This window comes from Rhinopithecus bieti, unplaced genomic scaffold, assembly GCF_001698545.2.
Source record: "Rhinopithecus bieti isolate Rb0 unplaced genomic scaffold, ASM169854v2 scaffold_947, whole genome shotgun sequence".
NCBI classification, from domain to species: Eukaryota; Metazoa; Chordata; class Mammalia; order Primates; family Cercopithecidae; genus Rhinopithecus; species Rhinopithecus bieti.
The window spans coordinates 2,092,794-2,112,898 of record NW_016803664.1 but is presented as its reverse complement, the minus strand read 5'-3'; the positions used below and the strand labels follow the sequence as shown (position 1 = coordinate 2,112,898).

The window sequence follows — 20,105 nt, the reverse complement described above, 5'->3', positions numbered from 1 at the left end:
AGGAATGTTTTTCAGTATTAGAGAGACTTCTGTTTGTTTTGGTCCTGGGGTGGTGGGAAAAAGCCAACGTTGGAAGGAGACTGAGAGTGAAGGGAATGTTGACTGGCCAAGGTTCCAGAGGGGCTGGAACAGAACACCAACATGGGGCAAACGGTAGGAACAAGGAAAGGAAAGGAAAGGAGGATAACATAAATAAAACTAAGGCAAATTTTTTAGGAGTAAGAGCATAAAAGGACTTACAGTCAATGAAACCTATACTTTCCCAGTGGATTTGGAGAAAAAAGTAATCATCTGAGTGGGAAGGTTGGGACTGTGAGCTGGAGGGCATAGAAGAGGTATGTGGTTGCTGCTGGGCAAAGAATGGGCTCTGAATTATCAAGTATGCTTGTGAGATTCCTGGGCTCCATCCCAGATCTACAGAACCAGTCTCTGAGTGAAGCTGATTTTAATGCATGCTAAAATCTGGAAACCTGGAAATAAAAGATTAAGAACATGGGGCCACTGCTGATCCTACATCACAATTATCTGCAATAGAGTCAATCAATACATTTGTGATTTTCTTCAGCAACATTTAGCAGCCTGGGAAGAGAAATTCTGAGGGGGTGGGGGGAAAAGATGGTTGGGCATACCCAGAGTTGGGCTTTGGCAACATGGGTGTAGAAGAAAGTCACTGGGTCAATGGAACCTGAGATGCTGGGAAGTGCATCATTAACCTGGGTAATCACGAGGTAATAACTAGGTGGAGAGGAAGGCTTTGAGGGACTGGAATTTAGAATGAGGAGGTGTAGGGGAAGTGAGGTCAGGGTGTTAGGTGGTTATGCTTATAAACACCAGGCTTCTGTCTTGGGATTGCGTGAGTGTAGGCAAAGATGGTTACGCAAGGCAAAAGTAGATAAACACAGAATGGAATGTTGGGGAGAAGACAAGGTAGGAAGGGGCAGAGCCAAGGGAACTATTAATAAAAGAACAGCATACGCCAGCCCTGGAGAATCAGTATAGCAGTGCATCCAGGAAAGCTCATCAGCTTGAGAACTGTTGATGGCAGTCACCGTACTCATTCTTTCCTCTGTATGTTGGCAAATGCGCAGTTAGCGCTCAGATGTCCCTATGGTGACAGAAATTTTGGTTCAGTATCTTGCTTACAACTCTGTTCTACTCTATGGTGTATTCATTCAGATGTCTTTGTCACTTAGACTATTAATTCCTTAATAATAGAGTTTTTTTTTTTTTCATTTTTAAATTCCCACTGCTTAATGCTATGCCTGACACACGGTACATATTCAATGAAAACTTTTTCTGAGTGAACGAAATTTAAAAGCTCCCTTATGCTTCCAGTTAGCACTTTGGAGTCAGGCTATTTTGACAAAGGCCCCCTCTCAGGTGGAAGAAAGGAGGAATACTATTCATTGCTTACCCTCTTAGAATGCTTTTGAACATTTTGTTAGGTGGCTGGAACATTTTGTTCAGTGAATATTTTATATGAGTAACCTATGTTTGATGATGAGCTGTTTGTGATGATGGAGGTGAGAAGTGTGACTGTCAATTGAAGGTAGAAAAACAGAAATAATGAAGATTCCATCCTCCTCTACCTAAGCATGAAATGTTCCATATCAAACTCTTAGCTCTCTTCAAACTCTCTCCCTAGGGAGCCTCTTCACTCCAGGCTGCAGTTATCACTACCATGAACACACAGACATTCCTTCTTCATCTGGACCCATATCACTTCCTAATTTACGTCACTCAGAAGCCCCTGAGGCTCAACTTTGCACAAGCAGAATTAACGATCTTCCACTGCACTTCTGGTCCTCTTCCAGGATTTCCTCTCACAGGGCTCAGCAGCATCTTCCCCAGCAAGTTAGGAACCAGGAACCAACCTTTCTCAGTCTCTTTTCCTCATCTCCCACATCTGATCTACCAAATTCTTCCAATTTTAAGATATAAAGAACTCTAGGATCCTTCCATTTCTCCATTATCAAAGCTACCACCTGGTTCTGGAATTCAGTAATACCCCCAAATGGATCTACCTATGACCATTCCAAGTCCCCTCCAGTCCCCTCCCTACCTCACAGCTCGGAGGATCTTTTCAAAACTCTAATCTGATCGTGTCATATTTCTGCTTAAACCACCTCAATGACTTAAGCTTTTAGCCCTAACTACCACTTACAAGGCCTAGTAAGGTCTGACCCTTGCCCACACCTCGGGGTTCATTTTGCATGCTGTACTCCTTCACTCTCTCTGGGGCCAACCACAGTAAATTTCTCTTATTCTTTGAGAGACATCATGCTGTCCCCTACCCTCTACCCCCAAACCCACCAAGGCCTTTGTACATGCATTTTCTTCCCCACTTCATGTAGTTAAACCCATACTTCTTTCTGATCTCAGTCCATACATGATTTCCTTGGAGAAGCCATCAGCGATCTCTCTGACAAAGTCAAATCCTTTTGTTATATTTGCTTATAGAAATATGGCCCCCATCTTTGCAGCATACATCTCAGTTGTGATTTTGTATTTATGTGTATGGGATTATTTCACTTACATCTGTCTGCTTCACTAGACTCTAGGCTCTGTGAAGGGCAAGAACCCTATGTGCTCTTGCTAAGTGCAGTGCTTGGCATGTACTGAGTGTGCAATAAATAGTTGTTAGATGAGTGAATGGGAAGACCAGAGAACACTCTTGCATGTTATTAGCTGTAGTCACAGTAAGAAAGTCCTGTTTCTCTGGTCCATCCACTGGGACTTGGTAATGGTATGGTCATAGGTAACCCTTCTAGACAATGGTAGTTTTGATAACTTCACCAGGAATTAAAGCCAAAATGCTGAGGTTTTGTCCTGGTTCCGCAGTGGTGTGGCCTCAGGCAAGTTATAACTTTTTAAAGTCTAAATTCTAAATGTCACCTACAGATCAGAAGTCTCCTTCTGCCTTTGGCCTCTCATCAGCTGCTTTCTCCATATCCTCTCCTCCCTCCCTTTTTGCAAAGCTAGGGGAGTGCCTGATGCAGAGCTGGCTTCCCTGTGGGAGGACTGGAAGGAACCACACAGCATGGGTACTAATTCCATGAATCCACACTGGTAATCAGAAACTAGGCCCGCCTTGGTGTTTAGAAACTAATGCTGTATTCTATTTCTTCAGATAAGCCAGTTTTGAAAAACAAGGCTTGAATATTTGGCAGGACAAGAAGCTAGTACCAAACACAGTTTGTTGCCAGCAAGGATGTCAATTTATCAAATTTAAAGGGTATAACCTAGGACCCTTGGTTAGGTGTACTTTCTTATTTGATTAGGATGGCATGCATGCTGACAGATCTCTTTCCAGCTCAGTAATCTCCATGCAGTATAGAATTTCAAGCTGCTATTGTTTATTTCCTATGTATTATGTCTAAATATTTCATGGTAAATGAAGAAGAGTGATTGTTTTCAAACTGGAATACTTCTTCAGAAGAAACCCAAAAAGGTGACTCCTCCATCTTTCTCATTCTTGGATCCTAAAGTATCTTTAGCAAATGAAGCCCAGTTTCATAACCAAAGAGGTGACTTGCAGTGTGAAACTTGCAATGGTCTCCCTGTATGTTAATTTCTCTATCTCTAGGATGGCCTCTGTGGTTCTTACTAACCTCAGAGTGGTATCATGAAGTCACTGAAATGATACTGGAAGAAAACAAGAGTGATGAATCTTCTAGGGTGATAAATCTATATTTTCTTCAAATTCTTCATTTTGCAATAAAAACCTTTTTCAGAAAAGAATGTTTACATTGGACATATCTACACCTGATTTGACAATTCCAAACTACACTCCAACCACCCACTTCTGAATGAGAAAAAAAAAAATCAGAAGCCTGCAATTGTGTAACATGCAAATCTTTTCTGGACAAGGGCCCATCACTGTGGTTTGGCAACACAACCAGCACATCTCTTTTCTCATCTCTTGAAAAAAACCAACAGAGAAAAACGTACCTTGAGAATAAAGGTAATGATTAATCTATCAGGTACAAAAAGGATCATTTTGGGGATTTCAGGTTCTAAGTCGCGGATTCAAACAAATAGCAGCGAACAGGGAATGACAGTTCCACCAGAAGACGATTAAGCCACAGCCTCTAATTGGAACGGCATTTGTACGTCAGAGACTCTCACCAGACATCTCCAGGAATCTGTGAGCCACTGTCAAAACGTCCATTTTCATGTGGCTGTGAAAGTGAGGACCACAACAGGTAGGCATTGGCGGAAACAGGAGTCCTCAGAGAAGCCCCAAGATGCAGCCAGAGAAAGCAGAAAAGGGGAAAAGCTTCAAGCAGAGACTGGTCTTGAAGAGCAGCTTAGCGAAAGAAACCCTCTCTGAGTTCTTGGGCACGTTCATCATGATTGTAAGTAGTTCCTGATTTCCTCGATTCAGACCCAATACTGCCTCCCTAGCTGCCAGGCTGGTAGTGGAGAGTTCTGTTCGGTTTGTTTTCTTTAAGTTAATTATCAGATTCATCTCTTCCAGGAAGCAACAAGTTACTAAAGGCTGTTTGACTATTTAGTGGTTGTGATATTAAGTTTTCAATTACCCATTGCATTTGTCCACAAAAGTTGACGGAAACGGAAGAGAGGGAGTGTGTGAAGTGCCTTCTTTATTTCAGGTATTTACTTATACTCTAAAATGGCGTTGTGATTTAAGAGGCAGTCATTAGACAATGTTTTCATTGATTAACTGATTTGTACACTGCTTGCTTCCTCTAAGCATTGGGGTGACTTGGTCACCTGGAATAAGCATCAATAGTCAATAAACATGGTTGGCAAAAATACGTATATGGATGGCAAGAGACATCCCAGTATGACAAGTGCTTGACAAGTATTGTGCTGTCAGATCACTTGATTTGTAAGAAACTAAAAATTGCACTAGGTAGAAATAGTGTGCCAGGCAATAGTCCAGCTTAGTTTTGTATCATTTTTTGTCTCTATTTGAAGTAAAGTAATCTCTAAAGATCTTTGGAGATTTACAAGACAATTACAAGAAACTTCTAGATATAAACGAGGGATGACTTCTAAGAACCTCTTGAGGATTGCCCAGAGATTTACTCAGCTATTAACAAGAGACTGGAAAGTTTACTTAAGTAGTCTGGGCTTTCATTTTGCTGCACGTTCTAGCATTCTCTGTATCCTGAAGTTTTACCTGGAGCCAGACCATTTGTGAATAGAAATGTATTATCATGTGGCAACTATTGATTTCAACTGGTTTTTTTTTTTTTAATCCTACTTAAGGATTTCCTACTCCAGGTATAAATAATTTCATTTTCCTTAAAGTTATAGAGAGTAGCCCATAAACTCTGTGCATTAAAAGTTCTTTGCTTTTGGGCAAATACATAATAATTTAGAAGAATAAGCTCAGAATGCATCAGCTAAGCCAAGATTGAGAAACAAATGTGAACTCAAAATATTGAACTAGTGTAACGTGAAGAGACAGTCATAAATTTTCTGGTCTCTGAGAGACACATTAGACCAGATTCGTTAAAGTATTTTCAGGGAGCTATGGACAATTTCTTGCACTCCTCATCTTCCCTTGGCATTCATTGTTGGCTGCTCTGACCACACTCACTGTCATAATGTAGTAAGAGGAGTTAGAAGGAAAAGAGAGAAGATAAAAGTCAATGATTCTTATGATTCCCAGTCACTGCTTACTGGAAAATCTTTCTTAGGGAGACTGAGACCCCTCTGTCATGTTACCTGATAATCTGGCCCCAAAGAGGAAAGCAGTTGTCAGTACAGACTGGTTACAGCCTCACAGTGACGAGTGTGTCAGAAAAGTGAAGCAAATTCAGTTACAATTCTTAGTGCTCTGCGGAAAACAGAGGAGGAAGTGAACTACATATCCTTTTTTTTTTTTTTTTTTTTTTTTGCAACCAAAAAGTTTAAAACCTTCTTTATTTCTTAAGAAAAACCTGTTTCATAATCTCATGCTTTCTGCATTGTAAGTGAAAGTTGCTTTCAGCAGTTCACTGCTCAACTGGTCTTGTGTCTTCCCCACTACACAAGGTGGGGGTTTAATAAAGAACATCTTGATATTGTCTGTTGAAAAATTAAACCTTATATCTTCTGGATAAAGAATATTTAATTTCCATTTATACCATACGTTTATTTTCTAAAGTGAACCCTAATAAAATCGGCAACCTTGATTATCATCTTCAGTTTTGTTGGAGCTTGGGGGGATGTATAAACAAAAAGTTCCTGCACAAACACAATTTTTTTAAACCAAGAAATCTACATGGTTTTGCTCAAAGTTTATCCAAAGTAATTGTTTCTGCTTTATTAGAGAATGTGCATTGTGCCTTGTATTTTCTAGTAAAAAGCTTTGTATATTGATAAGGCAAAGGGGAGGGGAGCATTAAAAAGATGGCAGAGGATATGAAGGACTCAGTCCTTTAAACATGTGAGATCGGTTTTTTCCCTCGACCTTGGGAGTCTGGTGCTATTTTTTTCCCTTCTTTCAAAAACTGCTCTTATGGGGAGCATCTCAAACTAATCCACACCATGGTATAAATTAGGGGTCCCCAACCTATAGGCCACAGACTGGTACAGGTGATCCCTGGTGCCAAAAGATTGGGAGCAGTTGGTGTAAAGGATTGATAAGGCCTACTGGTAGCATTAAGAGAAAAGAAGGTCCATGAAAAATTCTTTATAAACTACAATTAAAACCAACAACAATTAAGTCATAAGCCAAAAAGCTAGCTCTAATGTGGGCTTTTAGTCATCGGGATAGGTAGGCCTTTCACCTTTACTAGTGTCGGGGGAAAGTTTGCAATGCAAAACGCTGATCTCTTCCTTAGGCTGAACTTCACAGATTCTCTAGTCATGTCTAGTCATTTCTCACAGGAACTATGCTCACTCCTACTACTTTATATGTTCTCCTCTCTCTTCAAACTTTTCAGGATTCTTTGATACAGAGCTCATCTTATTTAAGATGCTGAAGTAGGCCGGGCGCGGTGGCTCAAGCCTGTAATCCCAGCACTTTGGGAGGCCGAGACGGGCGGATCACGAGGTCAAGAGATCGAGACCATCCTGGCTAACACAGTGAAACCCCGTCTCTACTATAAAATACAAAAAAAAACTAGCCTGGTGAGGTGGCGGGCGCCTGTAGTCCCAGCTACTCGGGAGGCTGAGGCAGGAGAATGGCGTGAACCCGGGAGGCGGAGCTTGCAGTGAGCTGAGATCGGGCCACTGCTCTCCAGCCTGGGCGAAAGAGCGAGACTCCGTCTCAAAAAAAAAAAAAAAAAAAAAAAGATGCTGAAGTGACAACCCAGCAAGCAGCCCCATTTCCTCCTAAGGTGGAAGGACAGGCTTCCAGGGCTAGACTTTTGAGTAGATAACATACTGTGCAGACGGACAGATCCTAAATTCTTTTCTCATCCTGTCAAACTTCCACATTAGAGGTCTAACTTTTAGTATCTCTTAGAATGGAAAAAAATGCAAGTACTTCTGCTAAAAGTAGTACCCTTGATCTTTACCTTGAGTGCCCTGAAGGAAATAGAAAGAAAGTATCCCGGAACACAGACTATGGAGGAAATAGGGGAGTGGGCAGTACAGGAAGGAGGAAGGAAGGACGGGGATGGTTGATTGTGTGTGAGAAATTTCAGACACTGCAGTGTTCCCTTCTTCCTGCTCCTACCTTCTGCCAGGACTGGGTGAGAAAGTGTCCCTCCTTGCTGGGGTCACAGAGTTTGTTACTCCATTTTGAGAGGATTCTCAATCAGATATGCTGGTTATAGACACCCTAGGGCTAAAATTATTATTACAAAGTTTGTTCAGATCTTGAAGTAGGTCTATTCTATCTTAGGGAGCATTTGAGACAAAAGAATCTATGGTCAGGATTTAGAGTGAAATCAGAAAGTTCGTAAGCCAAATTAAAGGAGACATTCACTTTGCAGGGCAGAATCCAGGACAATTTTGGTCTAATACATTATTTGGAATGCCCAGGTACTGGCAGGAGAGCTCTGAGATAAGGGTGGGCAGATATCACTGGCCCTTTTTATTGGTGGAGAAGCTGAGCAGAGGCTGATGTAATCATGCATCCCAGGAATCAGCCCAGAGCCCAGTTGACCTGCCCTGGGCACACACTCACCCTTGGACTTCCACTGTGCTCTTCCCTCGAGCAGCACAGAGTATTCACTCATCCAAATTCTTGTTTCTGTTTATATGTTTCCTGAAGAGAGAGAAAGGAGAGCGATCAACTGTGTTTTGCCAGATGGAGACACAAGTGTAACATAATTAAGAGACTTATCAGCCCTTGAATGAAAGAGCTGGGCTTGTTATCTTGACTCCAGTCATTTCCTAATACCATCATTTGATGAGAATTAACTCCTTTCATGTGAAAGCCCAAGAAAACTTGACAAATTTTACAGCCTAAAATACAATAGCAGTGTCAAAAGATGATTTTATAGAACAGACGTGATGGTGGTAGGGACATTTTGTAGAAGATCTGCTAGCAGAGTCTTGGGATCTCTTCACCACCTACAAACACATTCAAACCTCAAGTAACACCAGGATTCTGAGGTGGCTCAGTGATGTCTTTACAGCTCTGATAAACTCACTGACCATGCATTGCACTGTATTTTTCCTCTAGTATTTCTGTTTTCTAGGTTCTCCTCAAGACCACTCTTTTGGTTCAGAGCAAAGGACCTACAGGAAAGTGGGCCTCAAGAGATCCCATAACTTCTCTCTCTTGCTTTCTGGCTTAACAGCCACCTGTTCTTTCTCTGTTTCCTCCATGCTTAGTTCTTCTAGCTTGCTATTTTACAAAACCATCCGTCTCTCCAAGTCTAGGGTGCCCAGGACTGAGGGTCACACAGAGTTAGAGCTGTCAGTTGGCCAATAGATAATAGATCAGAAGCCCCTGCTGTCAGCAGTACCCTGGATGATTCTGTCTGTGGGTGGTTTGTCTGTCCACGTCGTGCAGGTATCCACCATCCTCGGGCCCTCACTCAGAAGCTTTGGAATAAGATGGCCTCTGTTGCCTGACCCTTGCATTTTTCAGATGAGAGAACAGACACCCACAGTCTTGCAGAATTTTATCAAAAGCTCTTTCCACCACAGCAGAACATTAGAGGATGTCTACAGTCAGTTTCACCTGCCTCTTGTTATTATGATTTATGTTCAATGCTCAGTCCTTCAAGGATTGGTACTTCTGTACTTGGGAGTTCTGTCCCTTTAAGAATGTCTGAGGTTCTAAATCAATGTGCAGAAGTGCTCAACACTGAGGATTCTCCTCAGATCCTTACCTTGAAGCAAGAGTTTAAAGACCCGAGATTCTCTCCTGTCAAGTATGATGACAAGGAAAAGAGAGGGCAAAGAAGGTTAACACTGAGCATACTCTATACCCCAGACACTTTGATCCTTAAACTAAATCTAAACTAAATCTAATGAGATAAAGATATTGCTCTCATTTTATAGATGAGGAAATTAGGACTTAGTATGGTTAAGTGACTTGACCACAAGCAAGTGTGTGATGGAGCTGGGATTAGAATCAAATCTCTCCAGTTTCTCTTAACCATGCTGCAGTTAACATTCTAATATATGCTTTTGAACTTTTACTACAGTTGTCTATAAGTATATTATAGTTTTATATGTTTAAAAATTTACATATATAGCTTCATAGCTTGTACACCTCCTCCAGTCTGAGACTTTTCCCCAGAGACACTTTCTGAAATTTATTAATTTGGGAACATGTATGGCTGGCTTATGTATCCATCGCCTTCTCGCTATTGATTACAATTACCAAGACTGCTGCATTGAACATCTTGGTACGTGTCTCCCTGTACACATGTTCAAGAGTTTCTCTGGAGTATATACCTAGAAGAGGACCTGGTGGTCCTAGGGTATGTGCATTCTCAACTTTATGTGAATTATAAAATCGCTCTCCAGAGTGATTTCAAAGTTGTACTTCCAGCAGCGACATGAGTTCCCATTTAGCATATACTCAACCTCCCTTGATATCATCCAACTTTTATATGTTGCTAATTTGACAGATAGAAAAATGGAATTTCACTAGTAATTGTACTCAATTCCAGTGCAGTGATTATCTTTTCGTATATTTACTAAATGTTTAGGTGCCTCTTTTGTAAATTGCCTGATTAAAGCCTCTGCACATTTCTCTTTGGGATACTTTACTTTTTCTTAATTGTTATAGGATATTTGTATTTATTTTAAATCCATACATTAAAGTATTTTGTGTTTTCTTATTGACTTTTAATATTTTGCTTTTCATATTTGTGTCTTTAAATAATTAGAATGCATTTGGTGTATGATGTGGGATTGGGGCCTATTATCTATGTCTGGAAGGATAGACAATTGACCCAGGACCAATTTTGACAGTCTATCTTTTCTCCACTGATTGTGATGACATTCCTATCATATACCTGTTCACACGTGTATGTGGTTCTGTATCTGGACTACTCAGAGCCATTGTTCTGTTTGTCCAAATTTGCACTACCTCATATATCATTTTTTTGTTGTTGAGAACATTGTTTGTTGTTGTTGTTCTCTTTCTACTTTTATTACCAAGGTTATATTAGACTCATGAAATGAATCAAAATTTTCCCTTTTTTTTCTATTTTCTGGAGCACTTTGTGTAAAATGGGGGTTATCTATTTCTTGAAGATTACTCAGCATGTGCATGAAAAAAGAGAGGGATGGACAGATGACAAGAAAAAATTTCTTTAAAAGTTACAGTTCTGGCCAGGCGCAGTGGCTCATGCCTGTAATCCCAGCACTTTGGGAGGCCGAGGCGGGTGGATCAAGAGGTCAGGAGTTCGAGACCAGCTTGGTCAATATGGTGAAACCCCATCTTTACTAAAAATACAAAAATTAGCTGGGCATGATGGCATACACCAGTAGTCCTAGCTACTCAGGAGGCTGAGGCAGGAGAATTGCTTGAACCCGGGAGGCGGAGGTTGCAGTGAGCTGAGATTGTGCCACTGCACTCTGGCCTGGGTGATGGAGCAAGACTCCAACTCAAAAAAAACAAACAAAAAAAATCTCTACTATATCTGAGGTGACATCCTCTTTTCAAATTTTAAAAAGAAGTTAGAAGTTTCTTTGTTTTCCACTTCAGTAATTTCTGCTTTGATCTTCCTTATGTCCTCCTATTGAGTTGATCAGCTTTCTTTATTCTTGCCTTTTCTCCTCTGTGTGCCCTTTCTATTAAAGTATTTACCCTTAGGCTGGGTGCAATAGCTCATGTCTATAATCCCAGCACTTTGGAAGGCTGAGGCGGGTGGATCACCTGAGGTCAGGAGTTCAAAACCAGCCTGGCCAACATGGTGAAACCTGGTCTCTACCAAAAACACAAAAATTAGCCAGGCATAGTGGTGCGCACTTGTAATCCCAGCTACTCAGGAGGCTGAGGCAGGAGAATTGCTTGAACCTGGGAGGTGGAGATTGTGCCAAAGCACTCCAGCCTGGGCAACAAAGCAAGACTTTGTGTCCAAAAAAAAAAAAAAATTACATATATATATATTTAAGTAAATCAATTTTTCTTCTGAACAACATAGAAACTTTAAAAAATCCTAATTCCAATCAACCACTCCATCTTACATGTCATTGTTGTCTAATAAATTTTTCCCTCATTATTATGGTTATTACTGGTGTTTTAAAATAAATACTTATTTTTATTTGCTTATGTAAAAATGCATTCCTATCATTTACTGGTTTATTTGCTAATCATTACTGCATACACTCACTACTTTCTCTTGGGTTCTATCTCCTTCTTGCAGTTCTTCCTTTAGAAAATTTTTCAGGAAGGGTGTGTGACAGATGAACTTTCTCAGTCTTTGTCTGAATGTGTCTATTTTATGCTCAAGGTTGAATGATAAATTAGCTGATACATTTCAGGTTGATAATTATTTTTGCTTGGCATTTTTCAGGTGTCATTCCAATGTCTCTATTATTGCTGCTGACAAGCCTGTTGGTCTCATTTTGTTCCTTAGTAATCTGAATTTATCTGGTAACTAATAAGAGTTTTGTTTTTTATTTTGAAATTTCACCATAATGTGACTAGAGGTGAACTTATTTCTAGTGCTTAACTCATTTTTTATCTTCAGTTTAAAGAGTTACAATTTTTACCAATTCTGGAAAATTTTCATCTTTATTACCTTGTCTTTCCCTCAGTCTATTTTCTCCTTTTAGAACTCCTATTGGTGTGCATGTTTGACCTTGTCATTTTTTTAAGTCTCAACCATTTTTTTCATATTTCCTCTCTTATTCTCTTAATCCATGCTGAATTTTGTACAGTTGTTTCAAATCTATCTTTCAGTTCACCAATTCCCTATTTGGTTCTATCTAATCTTCTGTTTAACACATTCATTGAGTCTTTAGTTTCATTATGTTTTCATCTCTATATGTTTTGTTTGGTTTTTTTTTTTCTTTTTTTAGTTTCTTTTCTTATGTGCTTATTTCTTTCATTTCCTTAACTCACCAAAGCCTAATATATTTATAATATTTTAAACCTGTTCTGTCATCTCGAGTTTTGGGGGAGTGAATCATTCTGCCTATTTTATCTACTGACTCTTATTCATAAAGGATCTTTTCCTTTAGTGTTTTATACATCTGTATTGTAAATTCTTCAGGGAGATTTATTTTTCCCTGTGGGAATTCCACGTGGCCTGAGCTGTGGATTTGTTCTTCCAGAGCAGGTCTGCATTTGTTTCTGCTGGGTTCCCCAGGTATATCGCCAGCCAGAAATGATTACTGTGAAGTGGCAAACTGAAAAGAGAAGCCTGGGGGATGCAGGTGCCTGTTGAAAAGCACTCTCCCAAAAGAACAGCGCTCTGTGCCCTTTCTCCCAAACTGGGACCTGTGACCATGAATGACTGAGAGACCTCGTGCTTCCTACAAACGAGGCCGGCTCTTCTGACATCCTTAGACTTTGAGTCAGTAGCAGCTGAGGGAGAATTTTCCTACAGACTTCCTCCTGTCGGCAATGAACGCGGAGGACCAGGCTCGCCTGGGAAATCTCACAGTTTAAGGCGCTTGGTAGAAAAGTCCGTTCTGAATCATTGATCTAAAGGTTGCAGACTCCCGGAGCCAGACTTGATTCTGCCAAACAGGATTCTGCTTCTGATTGTGAATTTTAATTTTACCCAGAAAACTCACTGTTTTCATTGACTTTCAAAGGGGAAGTATTTTTTTTTCTACTTTCCAGAAGTGGGTTTGGTTAGTTTTTCTTTAGTGACGAAGCCCATTGCAACATGTTCTCATTACATGACAAGAAAGGAAAACATGGTAATGAGAACAGAAGTTGGCCCTTCTTTACTCATCAGCCTTGTGAAAGTGACCTAACAACCCACAGATGGTTCAAATGGCTGAGGCAGTTCAGCCGTGAAGAAATTAGGTGCCCACTATACCTCCAGCAGGCACCTAATTTCATGTCTGGGGCAGGATTGCTGAGTTCACTGAAACTTCTAAGCAAAGCAAATGATTTAAGAGAAACTATGCCAGCAAAGTGTGCCTGCCCTGCCCCCTGCCCTTTTCTCCATCTTGGTATCTTGGCTGATCATGCTAAGATATAAGCCTGGAACAGTCAGTCAAGACCATAAAGGACTTGAGGGCTTAGTCCCTTCTCAGCGCACATGCCTTAGAGTCTGTCTGGAAACTCAAGCTTTGTTATGAGAATACCTCCCAAAAACCCTATGCTTCTATCAACAGGTGATTGGTTAAAGAAATGGGGGTGCATCTATGCAAGACTCCTATTTTGCCATTAAATAGAAGGTTTACATGCTAATATGAAAATACTCTAAGCTACTCAAGTAGAAAAAGCAGGCAGAAATGGTATGTGTTAAATACCCTCACCTGTATAAACACACACACACATACACACACACACAGGCACATGCACATCTTTTTGACAACATACCAGAAAGTATTGATATTAGTTACCTGTGGAGAATAATATTTAAAATCTGGGGTGGGAAGGAAACACATTTCTTATATTCTATTGTATACCCTTTTGAAATTTTAAAAATTGTACATATTCATGTGTATTTTCTTCACCCTCTTCCTCCCCATGAGAGAGTTCACCCAGTAGAGTATGCCTTTTCAAAGCATTTTTTTTAGGGAGTTGCTCAAAATCTGTTCTGAAAAACACTAGCTCCAAAAGATGCAAATAAGAATTAAGTGAAAGAAAATATGCGGTCCTTCCCAAATATGCTTGGGAAACACTGAGTTAAACAAAAATAAGCAGTTTTCTCAACTGCAGGAATTATCAGAGCCTTTAATGTTCTCTATAAATCTCTAAGAGGGGAACAGAATGTAAAGCTGTCTTCAGCTCTACTTAACCACAAACCCCTTTTTTGAGGAGCATCTCATGGGACTAATGATCTGTGAAACATACTTTGAGATTTGCAGACCCTGGAAACACATCAATCCTCAGAACTCCTCCGTCTGCAGAGATCTCCCAGGTTGAGAGTGATAGGAGGTGGCCTTGGCACTGTTGGGCCCTGTGGGTACAGGGAGAACTGTTCTCAGCAACCCCCACTCACACACAGCCCACTCAGAGTCACAGTTATCCTAATGCAAACACACACAACTTAATTAATAAATGCTTCATTCGTTTCTTATTCTGGCCCTTGGGATGGTGATCAACTTCACATCCAGGTCAGCATTTGGGATGAGTTGAGCGATGTGAATGCCTGGCGGGGTCAGAAAAGGAGAGCATTGTTCTTTTCAGCCCAGTAGAGATGGTGGAGTTCAATCACCTCTCCTTTCTGAGCTTTGAGTTGGTTCTTGGTACTTTTTTCTGCTTGGAGAGCACTGAGGCTGGCCATGTTCCCATTCACCTGGGTCTCACATTGCAGATTCCTCTGTTTTTATGAGCCTGCCCTCTTATTGCCTCTTTTCAAGTACAGCTGGTTCTTGGGTGATTGATCTTATGCTGATATTCTCTCAGGCTGCATGCCACCACATACTTTATTTTTAGCCAGAAGATCCAGGTTTCAGTCTTGGTTCTTTGTGACTATTTTTGTTATGACTGAGAAAGTTTTATTTTGCAGTTGGAAAACTAACTGACGGGAAAGCTGTGCATAAATCTGCACTCTGTGCTAATAAAGGAAACAGGCTGACCCACAGAGGCAGCAGCAGTTGTCACAGGAGGAACACTGGGATGGGAATGAAAGAATCTGGCTCCAGATTCAGAAACTGTCACCTATTTGCAATATGTCTTGTATCAAGTCACTCAAACTTTCAGTTTTTAACTGGGGATGAAGTATTGGGAGGACTCACAGAAGTAAAGTGCGTGACAGCGCCTCACCATGGCTAAAATGCCATGTGAATATTTCCTCTTTCACCCATTGCTGGTCAAAATCATGTGCAGTCAAACCTTGGCCCCAGCACTTACCACTTATGGGAATGTGAGAGTAAGTGTTTTAACCTCTCTAAGCTTTGGTTTCCTAGTTTGTAAAATGGAGACAGGAAGAGGGCCTGACTCATAGGTCATTGTGGGGACTGGTGGGCTAATGCATGGAAAGTGCTTAACTCACAAAAACCATTCAAGATAGATTAGTTGTTATTGGTATTATTATCTTCATATGTTCAAAAGGCTATAGTCACATAAGCTGAATAGGTGGGAATAAACAGGTGGAGCAGGACGGATGGGAGACTTCTCTAACACACACCTACAGCACAGGCTGGAGGGCCTAGGTTTGCAGAGAGTGCCATGCTGACAGATTGCCATGGATTCTCCTTCCCCTCCAGTTACAACCTTATAGGAGCAGGGAAGCCTCTGGTAAGCCCTAAAGTGACTCCCTTCTCAAGAATGGGGATTGCGTTGTTTGGAAACACTATGGCCACCACCTTAGACAAAGTTTTGCCTATAGGCAGCCCTTCCTTTGATGGTAGCCACAGATTCTTTCTTCAGGAGCTAGGATTGCATCCCAACCCAGGTGTGTTATCACCATGGTATCTGCAAGGCCAGGAAATCGCTGGCACCAAAAGCTTAATGGTTTCATCTTCCCAGACCTTAAGACAGGAGTCAACAGCTCCAAAGCTAAGTGAGACCGAACAGACAACACATATGAGTGATGTGGGCATAGTGGGGTTGCGGGGAAATGGATAGCGTATGCCCTGTCTCACAGGGGCATTTGCCATTCAGACCCTCTCCACTGTGGCCTTACCCCATTCTTGCATCAGGAGTTTCAATTACTTGAGCTCACCATAGCCTGATGGAAAGTAGTTGCCATCACAATTACCTTGGGCATATACTTCACCCTCCTACAAGTTTCAGAATATTTCAAGACCCCTTTTACTGTCTCTGATGGAATTTATGGCTCAACATTCTTTATAGCCACAGGCTTTCATGGACTTCACGTCATTACTGGGTCAACATTTCTCACTATCTGCCTCCTCTGCCAATTAAAATTTCACTTTACATCTAACCACCACTTTGGCTTTGAAGCCGCTGCCTGATATTGACACTTCATAGATGTAGTATGACTATTCTTATATGTCTCTATCTACTGAGGAGGATCCTACTCTTTCAGTATAAGCATTACCATTGACTTCCAATCAATAAACTTCAATAATATTCGAAAAAGAGTAATTAGCCTAGTAACTCTAGCCCTAGTAACCAACACCTTACTGGCCCTATTACTAATAGCAATTACATTTTGACTCCTACAACTTAATATTTATATAGAAAAATCCAGTCCTTATGAATGTGGATTCGACTCATCAACCTCTGGCCACCTCCCCTTCTCCATAAAATTTTTCCCAGTAGTCACCACATTTCTTCTGCTCAGCTTAGAAATTGCTCTATTACTGCACCTGCCATGAGCCCTTCAAACAAACAACCTGACACTAATAATCAGCACAGCCCTTATACTAATTCGCATTTTAATCCTAGGCTTGACTTATGAATGAACCCAAAAAGGATTTGACTGAATTGAATTGGTAGATAGTTTAAGTTAAAATAAATGATTTTGACACATTAGATTATGATAGACCATATTTACCAAATGCCCCTTATTTATATCAATATTATATTAGCATACACCATAGCACTGTTGGGAATATTAGCTTATCGATCCCACTTATCATCATCCCTATTATTCCTAGAAGGTATAATATTATCAGTATTCATTATAATGACTCTAACTTTAAATATACATTTCACTCTAGCTTCCATAATACCCATTATCCTCCTAGTATTTGCTGCCTGCAAAGCCACAGTGTGCCTTGCCTTACTAGTTTCAATCTCCAACACATACAGCCTAGATTATGCACAAAATCTAAATTTACTTCAATGCTAAAAGTTACTATTCCAACAATTATACTGTTACCAATAACATGACTCTGTAATGACTCTATAATGTAAATAAACATAACTATCCACAGCCTATTCATCAGCCTCATTACTCTACTACATCTTACCCAATTAAATGATAATTCATCTAACTTCTCACTAACTTTCTCCTCTGACCCACTAACATTGCCCCTTCTAATCTTAACAACCTGACTACCACCTCTTACAATTCTAGCAAGCCAACATCACCTTTCCAATGAGTGACCCCCCTGGAAAAAACTCTATAATAGTTCTCTTCCCCTACTTATGACACTTGTCCATACTCAAAATACCTTGGGTTCACTAAACATAATAATAATAATAATAATAATAATAATAATAATATTTACCATCCAAGAACTATTAACTTCCTGATCTAATAATCTTATAGGACTAGCATGTATTATGACTTTTATAGTAAAAATACCTCTATATGGACTTTACCTATAACTCCTCAAAGCCCATGTGGAAGCCCCTATTGCTAGCTCAATAGTACTTGCAGAGGTACTCCTAAAGCTAGATGGCTACGGTATTATATGGCTTACCCTTATCCTCAACCCCATAACAGAATATACAGCCTACCCCTTCCTCATACTATCCTTATGGGAAATAGTTATGACAAGCTCTATTTGTCTACGACAAACAGACTTAAAATCACTTATCGCATATTCCTCCGTAAGCCATACAGCACTTGTTATTATGGCTATTCTCAATCGAACCCCTTGAAGCTTTACAGATGCAGTCACCCTTATAATTGCCCATGGAGTCACTTCATCTTTACTATTCTGCCTAGCAAATTTGATCTACGAGCGAGTCCATAGCTGAATTATATTACTTATCTGAGGCCTTCAAACACTGCTTCCACTAATAGCCTCTTGATGACTTTTAGCAAGTCTTACTAACCTTGCCTTTCCCCCTACTATTAACTTAATAGAACTCTTCATCACTATGGCTTTACTCTTTTGATCAAACATTATGCTTATAGGACTTAATATACTAATTACAGATCTTTACTCCCTACATATACTAATCACAACACAACGAGGGACACTTGTATATTACATTAACAGTATTAAACCCTCGTTCACACAAGAAAATACATTCATACTTATATACCTTGCAACTATCTTTCTATTATCCTTAAACCCTAAGATTATTATGGGGTTTGCATACTGTAAATATAGTTTAACCAAAACATTAGATTGTGGATCTAAAAATAGAAGCCTGCAACTTCTTATCTACTGAGAAAGTATGCAAGAACTGCTAACTCATGCTCCCATCCCTAATAACACGGCTTTCTCAACTTTTAAAGGATAAGAGCTATTCATTGGTCTTAGGAACCAAAAATATTGCTGCAACTCCAAGTAAAAGTAATAAACATGTATTATACCACTATTATAAAAACACTAATTCCCTTAATCTTACCAGTTATTACTACCTTAGCCAACCCCTGCAAGAAAGATTGAGACCTATACTATGTAAAAATATCTATCGTATGTGTCTTTATTAGCAGCCTCATTCCTGCAACAATATACATATTCATAGATCAAGAAATAATTATCTCAAACTGACATTGAATAACAATTCAAACTCTTCAACTCTCACTAAGCTTCAAACTACTTTTCCACAATATTTATCCCAGTAGCACTGTTTGTTACCTGATCTATCACAGAGTTCTCAATATGATATATAAACTCAGACCCTAATATTAATCAATTTTTCAAGTATTTACTCATTTTCCTCACCACAATATTAATTCTAGTTACCGCCAATAACCTCTTCCAACTTTTTATCGGATGAGAAGGTGTGGGAATTATGTCTTTTTCACTAATTGGCTGATGATACAGCCGAGCAGATGCCAGTACAGGAGCCCTCCAAACAGTCCTGCATAAACGATTGGCGATATTGGCTTCATTTTAGCTATAGCATGGTTCCTCTTATTTTCCAACACATGAGAGCTTCATCAAATATTTCTTCTAAATCTTACCCCCAATTCCTTTCCACTAATTAGTGTTCTCCTAGCAGCAGCAGGAAAGTCAGCTCAATTTGGCCTTCATCCCTGACTTCCTTCTGCTGTAGAAGGCCCAACCTCGGTTTTAGCCCTATTCCACTCTAGCACTATAGTTGTAGCAGTTTTTCTACTTATCTGCTTCTACCCTTTAATAGAAAATAATATATGAATCCAAACCTTTACATTATGTGTAGAGACATGACCACCTTATTTACAGCAATTTGTGCTATAACACAAAATGACATCCAAAAAGAAAAAAATTATAGCATTCTCCACCTCAAGCCAACTAAGCCTTATAATAGTCACAATTGGTATTAATCAATCACACCTAGCATTTCTTTATATCCGCACCCATGTCTTTTTATTTTTTATTTTTATTTTTTATTATACTTTAAGTTCTAGGGTACATGTGCATAATGCGCAGGTTTGTTTGTATGTATACTTGTGCCATGTTGGTGTGCTGCACCCATCAACTCGTCAGCACCCATCAATTCGTCATTTATATCAAGTATAACTCCCAATGCAATCCCTCCCCCCTCCCCCCTCCCCATGATAGGCCCCAGTGTGTGATGTTCCCCTTCCCGAGTCCAAGTGATCTCATTGTTCAGTTCCCACCCATGAGTGAGAACATGTGGTGTTTGGTTTTCTGTTCTTGTGATAGTTTGCTAAGAATGATGGTTTCCAGCTGCATCCATGTCCCTACAAAGGACGCAAACTCATCCTTTTTTATGGCTGCATAATATTCCATGGTGTATATGTGCCACATTTTCTTAATCCAGTCTGTCACAGATGGAC

The 20,105-nt window shown here is 40.1% G+C and overlaps 1 protein-coding gene across 2 annotated transcripts in view; it reads left to right on the top strand.

The window, feature by feature from the left end:
- Nucleotides 1-3,878: 3,878 nt before the first annotated feature.
- Nucleotides 3,879-20,105, top strand: part of AQP9 (aquaporin 9) — a 53,594-nt gene continuing 37,367 nt past the window's right edge. For both annotated transcript variants that reach the window (XM_017896424.1, XM_017896417.1), the window contains exon 1: nt 3,879-4,358. In XM_017896424.1, the coding sequence (XP_017751913.1) occupies nt 4,248-4,358 (111 nt within the window). In that variant the 5' untranslated portion in view covers nt 3,879-4,247. The remainder of the gene's footprint in view (nt 4,359-20,105) is intronic.